General features: G+C 45.6%; 1 protein-coding gene across 2 annotated transcripts in view; it reads left to right on the top strand.

Moving 5' to 3' along the window:
* Positions 1 to 216: 216 nt before the first annotated feature.
* Positions 217 to 8709, top strand: part of grsf1 (G-rich RNA sequence binding factor 1) — a 38328-nt gene continuing 29835 nt past the window's right edge. For both annotated transcript variants that reach the window (XM_073042375.1, XM_073042376.1), the window contains exon 1: positions 217 to 600. In XM_073042375.1, coding sequence (XP_072898476.1) covers positions 232 to 600 — 369 coding nt within the window. In that variant the 5' untranslated portion in view covers positions 217 to 231. The remainder of the gene's footprint in view (positions 601 to 8709) is intronic.

Genomic DNA, 8709 nt, shown 5'->3' with positions numbered 1-8709 from the left:
CACTGCAGGCGACGCTGTGCTTGGAGGTCCACCCTCTCTCTGCTTGTGTGTTGAGGTCCGCCGTCTCTCGACTGCCACTGTAGGTGGCGCTGTTTATGCAGGTTACTATCGCAGAACTCCGAATGGAGGCGGAGCTGTGGTTGTGCATCAGTAATCAACGTACATGGATGGCATGCAAATCTTTTTCAAGTTAACCAAGTAGATTTCACTATAATAAAGCCATGCCAATGCATGTGTGCGACGCTGCCTTGTCGTTGGACACCCATACTACAGGAGGCGCTGTGTCCGGAGGTCCGCACAGGGAGCGCTGTCGCTGGAGGTCTGCTGCCGCAGTGCCGGGCCGGTCGACGTGAGGGAGGAGCAGGACTGCTGGCGGCGAGAGATCCGGCTACGAGGTGTGACCCGGTCTCCATGGCCGTCAGCTGCAGACTCGGCGCCTTTCTCAACCTTCGTGCCGTGTCGCGAGCTTACGGTCACTCGGTGGCCGGACGCCTCAGGCCCTGCTTCCCTCTGCCGTCGCTGAGGGAGCCGCAGGCCCGAGGCTGGGCCGCGGGCTGGAGTAGAGCGAGTGTCGGGCCGCAGCGTTCATACACGCAGCAGGTGAGGAGGGGCTGCGAACAAGACGGAGCGCTTACTTGCCGGGAGAGCGGAGGGAAGGGCAAGCGGGACGGTCGGCCCCAGTGCCCACCCGGGGGTTGTTCGCTGTTAATGGAGCTCACAGGCCTGAAGAAGGACTGAAGGCCAAGGGTTTGGGGGCGGGGGCGACCCCAGAGATTGGGACCATGGGGTGGGGCGAGGGAGACTGGGAGGGTCTGAGACGGAATGGGAGCGGATCTAGTGTGAAGCTGGAGAAGATGCAGAAAGGTTCACCGGGGTGTTGGAGTCCCAAGAGACTGCAGATACTGGGATCTGGAGCAACAATCTGCTGGAAGAACTCAGCGGGTCGAGTAGCACTCGAGGGGGCAAAGGTATTATCATTGGTAAATAGATTTAATATTCTGACATGTACGGTCACTCGGTGGCCGGGCGCCTCAGGCCCTGCCTCCTATGTTTAATATGCTATCCATATAAATCATTTCATCCCATCAGAGCATTGTGGTAGTACAAAGGAAACGCAATAACAGAATGCACAATACAGTGTTACAGTTGCAGAGAAAGTGCAGTGACAGCAAACAATAAGGCGGAACGGCCATGACCAGATGGAGAGACCGAATTCTTTATCATAAAAGAGGACCGTTCAGGAGTCTAATGACAGCGGGGTAGACGCTGTCCTTAGTCTAGTAGTGTTCTCACGATTTTTTTAAAATCTACTGCTCCATGGTAGGATGGAAGTTAGAATGACTGGGGGGGAGGGGTCTTTGATTTTGACTGCTTTACTGAGGTAGCGGGATTTGTGGATGGGTCATGAAGATGAGGCAGATTTTTGAAATGAACTGACAGGTGTCCACAACTCTGCAATTTCCTGCAGAACATTTGTATCCAAATCATCCAACATTTCAGGTCGAACCCTGCATCTGGACTGAGAGTAGGAGGGGATAATATAAAGAGTTGAGATGGGCTGATAGGTGGATGAAGTCTTAATGACAACATTGGTTGAACAGTAGAACAAAAATACAAGCAAATAGACTGGTGTAGAGGGGCACCATGATCAGTATTGATGAATAAAATGGAAAAAGGAATTTAAAATACTTTAATGTAGAGCAAAGAACAGTCTTGTGGACAAAGTCAACAGGTTGAGGGGCATCTGTGGAGATTGATACTGGGTTTTGACCAGCAAAGTTGACAATTCCTCTCACCTCCACCTCCCCCCTCCATCCCTGCATGTTCAACCTGTCCCTATTATTTGGATCCTAAAATTCCGGCAGTATCCTCGTAAATTTTCTCTATACTCTTTCACTTCCATAGTTTTCCTGTCAGTTAGTGACCAGATCTGCACACAAAACTTCATATTTGGCCTCACCGATGTCTTCTACAATTTCTACATAACACCCCAACTCCTGTACTCAAAACTTTGACTTATGCAAGCCATTGTGCCAAAAGCTCTCTTTGTCTACTTTTGCTGCCACTGTGAAAGCACTATGGATTTGTATTTCCAGATCCCTTTGTTCTACTGTACTCCTTAGTGCCCTACCATTCTCTGCGTAAGCCCTTCCTTGGTTTGTTCTCCCAAAGTGCAACATTGACTGCATTGAATTCCTTCTGCCATTTTCAGCCTAGTTTTCCAGCTGGTCCACATTCTACTGAAAGCTTTGATAGCCTTCAACGCTGTCCAATACAGCAAAAAGAAATATATAGCTTTAGAGTGGGTGCAGATTAGATCTGCCAGGATGCTGCCTGGATTAGAGAGCATGTCTTATTCTGCTAGGTTGCAAGCTAGGGCTTTTCTCTTTGGAGCTAAAGAGAATGAAAGATGACTTGTTAGAGGTGTACATGATAATAAGAGGCATAAACCAAGTGGATAGCCAGAGACTTTTTCCCAAGGTGGAAATGACAATTATCAGTGGGCATAATTTTAAGGGAATTGGAGGGAAATATAGGGGTGGGAGATTGGTCTTTTTTTTTACACAGATGGTATTTTTAGGTGCATAGGTTGCTCTACCAAGCGTAAAGGATTCTATAGTTAGGGGGTCAGACAGGCGATTCTGTGGACGCAGGAAAGAAACTCAGATGGTTGTTTGCCTCCCAGGTGCCAGAGTCCGGGATGTTTCAGATTGCATCCAAGATATCCTGCAGTGGGAGGGAGAACAGCCAGATGTCGTGGCACATATTGGTACCAATGACATACGTAGGAAAAGGGAAGAGGTCCTGAAAAAAAGACTACAGGGAGTTAGGAAGGAAGTTGAGAAGCAGGACTGCAAAGGTAGTAATCTCGGGATTACTGCCTGTGCCTTGCGACAGTGAGTATAGGAATAGAATGAGGTGGAGGATAAATGCATGGCTGAGGGATTGGAGCGGGGACAGTGATTCAGATCTCTGGATCATTGGGACCTCTTTTGGAGCAGGAGTGACCTATACAAAAAGGACAGGGTGCACTTGAATCCTAGAGGGACCAATTTTGCTAAGACTACTGGGGAGAGTTTAAACTGGAATTGTTGGGGGGGGTGGGAACCAAACTGAAGAGACTGGGGAAGAGGAGGTTAGCTCACAAATAGAGAAAGCTTGGAGACAGTGTGGGAGGGAGGATAGACAGGTGATAGAGAAGGGACGCTCTCAGATGGACGGTTTGAGATGTGTCTATTTTAACGCAAAGAATATTGCGAACAAAGCGGATGAGCTTAGAGCATGGATCAGTACTTGGAGCTATGATGTGGTGGCCATTACAGAGACTTGGATGGCTCAGGGACAGGAATGGTTACTTCAAGTGCTGGGTTTTAGATGTTTCAGAAAGAACAGGGAGGGAGGCAAAAGAGGTGGGGGCATGGGTCTCTTGATCAGAGATAGTGTCACGGCTGCAGAAAAGGTGGACGTTATGGAGGGATTGTCTGCGGAGTCTCTGTGGGTGGAGGTTAGGAACAGGAAGGGGTCAGTAACTTTACTGGGGTGTTTTCTGTAGGCCGCCCAATAGTAACAGGGATATCGAGGAGCAGATAGGAAACCAGACCATGGAAAAGTGTAATGATAACACAGTTGTCATGATGAGAGATTTTAATTTCCCAAATATCGATAGGCACCTCCCTAGAGCAAGGGGTTTAGATGGGGTGGAGTTTGTTAGGTGTGTTCAGGAGGGTTTCTTATCACAATATGTAGATAAGCCTGCAAGAGGAGGGGCTGTACTTGATCTGGTATTGGGAAATGAACTTGGTCAGGTGTCATATCTCTCAGTGGGAGAGCATTTTGAGATAATCATCATAATTCTATCTCCTTTACAGTAGCATTGGAGAGGGATAGGAACAGACAAGTTAGAAAAGCGTTTAATTGGAGTAAGGGGAATTATCAGGCAGGAAATTGGAAGCTTAAATTGGGATCAGATGTTCTCGGAAAAGAACGGAAGAAATGTGGCAAATGTTCAGGGGATATTTGTGTGGAGTTCTGCATAGGTACGTTCCAATGGGACAGGGAAGTTATGGTAGGGTACAGGAACCGTGGTGTACAAAAGCTGTAATCCAGTCAAGAAGAAAAGAAAAGCTTACAAAAGGTTCAGAGAGTTAAGTAATATTAGGCATCTAGATTATAAGGCTAACAGGAAGGAGCTTAAAAAGGAAATTAGGAGAGCCAGAAGGGGCCATGAGAAGGCCTTGGCGGGCAGGATTAAGGAAAACCCCAAGGCATTCTACAAGTATATCAAGAGCACGAGTATAAGACGTGAAAGAATAGGACCTATCAAGTGTGACAGTGGGAAAGTGTGTATGGAACCGGAGGAAATAGCAGGGGTACTTAATGTATTGTTTACTTCAGTATTCATTATGGAAAAGGATCTCAGTGATTGTAGTGATGACTTGCAGCAGACTGCAAAGCTTGAGCATGTAGATATTAAGAAAGAGGATGTGTTGGAGCTTTTGGAAAGCATCAAGTTGGATAAGTCGCCGGGACTGGATGAGATGTACCCCAGGCTACTGTGGGAGGCGAGGGAGGAGATTGCTGAGCCTCTGGCGATGATCTTTGAATCATCAATGAAGACAGGAGAGGTTCCAGAGGGTTGGAGGGTTGTGGATATTGTTCCTTTATTCAAGAAAGAATGGAACACGCTAAGACGGTAGTGCGATATTAATACGCAGCAGCCTCTCCGGACTCTGGATTGGGGATTGCCAAATGTTATGTGGATTTTCTGGTGTAGTCTGTTTTGTCATATGCTTTTGTGATATTCTGGAGGAACGTTGTCTCATTTTTTAACTGCATTGCATTTGTGGTTTCTAAATGACAATAAACTGAATCTGAATCTGAAAGGGAGTGGAGATAGCCCAGGAAATTATAGACCAGTGAGTCTGACTTCAGTGGTTCGTAAGTTGATGGAGAAGATCCTGAGAGGCAGGATTTATGAACATTAGGAGAGGTATAATATGATTAGGAGTAGTCAGCATGACTTTGTCAAGGGCAAGTCAAGCCTTATGATCCTGATAGAATTTTTTGAGAATGTGACTAAACACATTGATGAAGAAAAAGCAGTAAATGTAGTGTATATGGATTTCAGCAAGGCACTTGATAGGGTACCCCATGCAAGACTCATTGAGAAAATAAGGAGGCATGGGATCCAAGGGGACATTGCTTTGTGAGTCCAGAACTGTTTGCCCGCAGAAGGCAAAGAGTGGTTGTAGACAGGTCATATTCTGCATGGAGGTCGGTTACCAGTGGAGTGCCTCAGGGATCTGTTCTGGGACCCTTACTCTTAGTAATTTTTATAAATGACCTGGATGAGGAAGTGGAGGGATGGGTTAGTAAGTTTCCTGATGACACAAAGGTTGGAGGTGTTGTGGATAGTGTGGAGGGCTGTAATAGGTTACAGCGGAACATTGATAGGATGCAAAACTGGGCTGAGAAGTGGCAGATGGAGTTCAACATGGCTAAGTGTGAAGTGATTCATTTTGGTAGGACAAATATGATGGCAGAATATAGTATTAATGGTAAGACTCTTGGCAGTGTGGAGGATCAGAGGGATCTTGGGGTCCGAGTCCATAGGACGCTCAAAGCAGCTGCACAGGTTGACTCTGTGGTTAAGAAGGCATACGGTGTATTGGACTTCATCAATCGTGGTATTGAATTTAGGAGCCGAGAGGTAATGTTGCCACTATATAGGACCCTGGTCAGACCCCACTTGGGGTACTGTGCTCAGTTCTGGTTGCTTCACTACAGGAAGGATGTGGAAGCCATTAGATAGGGTGCAGAGGAGATTTACAAGGATGTTGCCTGGATTGGGGAGCATGCCTTATGAGAATAGGTTGAGTGAACTCAGCCTTTTCTCCTTGGAGTGACAGCGGATGAGAGGTGACCTGAGTAGAGGTGTATAAGATGATGAGAGGCATTGATTGTGTGGATAGTCAGAGGCTTTTTCCCAGGGCTGAAATGGTTGCCACAAGAGGACACAGGTTTAAGGTGCTGGGGAGTAGGTACAGAGGTGATGTCGGCTAAGTTTTTTACATAGAAAGCGGTGAATGTTTGGAATGGGCTGCCGGCAATGGTGGTGGAGGCGGACACGATAGGGTCTTTTAAGAGACTTTTGGATAGGTACTTAGAATAATAGAGGGCTATGAGGAAGTCTAGTAATTTATAAGGTCGGGTCATGTTCGGCACAACTTTGCAGGCTAAAGGGCCTGTATTGTGCTGTAGGTTTTCTATGTTTCTAAGTAGATGCATTGGAGATATTTTAGAAATTTTTAAGAAAAGAGATGGATATTAGAAATATGGAAGGCTATGTAGGAAGGAAGGGTTTGATTGATCTTCTAGTAGGTAGAAGGCTGGCACGACATTGTGGGCCGAAAGGCTTGTACTGTTCTGTGTAACTCGCTCTACCACCTATCATCCTGATGCACTTGTGTGTGTGTTTCCACTGCTACCAGGGCAGTGATCATTTGTCACATAATCAGCTGATCGTTCTGTATTCTGCTACCACATCTAACTAGCTTATTGTGGAATATAATGGCAGATCAAACAGTGTTTTGAAAAAGGGTCTCAAGCCAAAATATTGACTGAATTATAGATTCTTCTGACCTGAGTTCCTTCAGATTTTTGTGTATTGCTCTATTTCATGTACTGTTTGATTGCAGTTTTTTGTTTTGGTCTTGAGATGAAATCTTTTTCTTACAACATTACTTTAGAAATTTCCTAATTTCTTTGATCACGAAACAAGCTTCACAGCCAAAATGTACAGCATCTCCATCACTCCTACCTGATTTCTGTTGCTATCTTCTGCTTTGCCTTATCCCTAATACTTCCTAAGTGTGTAATGTCCATCATGAAACAGATTATCTGCCCTGACTATCCCTTTGCTGTCCAGACTTCCCAATATTTGCTCCCTACAACTTACTCTGCAATAGATTTAATGGCCTTCAGTATTTTACTCTGTTTCCCACCAGTTTGACTTTTAAATGCAAGAAATTCTACATCTGCCGGAAATCCAGAGTAACACACACAATACTGGAGGAACTCAGCATCTATGGAAAGTAAATAAAGAGTCAGTGTTTTGGGCTGAGACCCTTGATCGGGACTGGAAAGAAAGGGAGAAGAAGCCGGAATAAGAAGTTGGGGAGAGGGGTAGGCATACAAGCTGAAAGGTAATGGGTGAAATCAGGTGAGGGGAAGATGGGTCAGTTGGGGAGAGGGGTTGAAGTGAGAAGCTTCCCATTGTCCACTCTCCTATCAGATTCCTCTTTCAGCCCTTTACCTTTTACATCTCACTTCCTGGCTCCAGTTCACCCCGTCCTCTCACTTGCCAGCTTGTACTCCTTCCCTTCTCTTCACCACCTTATTCTGGCTTCTTTCCCCCTTCCTTTCCAGTCCAGATGAAGGGTCTTGGCATGAAACATCGACTCTTTTTTGCCTCACCATAGATGCTGCCTGAACTATTGTGTTCATTAAGCACTTTGAGTTAGTTTGAATTTAATACCCTCTGCCTCATCTGCAAATCTCTGTTCCACTTCCCAAACCTGTCCACTATTCCCAGCCATTACCCTCTGCGATTTTTATATGAATGAAATATATGAATTACAGAGTTCGTTGCAAATTCAGTTCTGCTTTACTTTTAGTGTTAAAACACGATTGCTGTGCCACGTGCATTTGAGAACTAAATGAAATGTTGAATTGAAGGAAGCTGCACAGCAAATAGACAGACCTGATGCAGTAGGGGGCAGCATTCTGTTAAAATCTGCTACCGCTCACAGCTTTTCACACCCTCTGACTGTGTGAACAGTCAAACAGTTGAAGGATCAGGCATGTGAAGGAGTGGTGGAAACGGGTAGCGTGTTTGTGAAGCAGTCTGTGCCCCTGCAGCAATATACAGTCAACAGCAACGAACAACACATAGCGGAAAAGCAGGTGATGGGTGTGAATGTAGAAGGTATGATCTGTAACTTTGTGGGTGATGTAAACTTTGGCATTGGGATTGTAATAAAGGTTGTCTGAAGATACGGTGGGATATGGATCATTTGGAAAGTTGGGCAGAGCATTGACAAATGGAATTTCATCCCTTCAAGGTTGTGCATTTTGAGAAGTTCAGTAGGAGTGGGACATACACAGTAAATGGTAGGATGTTGATGAATGGGGACACCTTGGGGTTCAAGTTCATAGTTCCAGGAAAGTGGCAAAGCAGGTGTATAGGGTGGTGAAGAGACAAATGGCATGCTTGCCTTCATAGTTGGAGCATTGAATATAAAAATTGGGATTTTATGTTACAACAAAATGAAGTAGTAAATGAGATTACACACTGGCTTTGCAGGAGAAGCCAGAGTGGTAGTAAATGGTTGCCTCTGAGTGGAGGCCTGTGACTCGTGGAATACCTCAGTGATCTGTGCTGGGTTCGTTGTTTATTATCTATATCAATGATCTAGATGATAATGTGGTTAACTGGATCAGCAGATTCGCTGTTGGCACCAAGATTGGAGGTGTAGTGGACAGCGGGGATGCCTATCATGACTTGCAGAGGGATCTGCTCCAGCTGGAAAAATGGGCTGAAAAATGGCAGATGGAATTTAGAAACATATAAAACCTACAGCACAATACAGGTCCTTCGGTCCACAAGGTTGTGCTGAACATGTCCCTACCCTAGAAATTACTAGGCTT

Source organism: Hemitrygon akajei, chromosome 4 (assembly GCF_048418815.1).
Source record: "Hemitrygon akajei chromosome 4, sHemAka1.3, whole genome shotgun sequence".
NCBI lineage: Eukaryota > Metazoa > Chordata > Chondrichthyes > Myliobatiformes > Dasyatidae > Hemitrygon > Hemitrygon akajei.
This window is presented reverse-complemented; position numbering and strand designations above follow the sequence as displayed.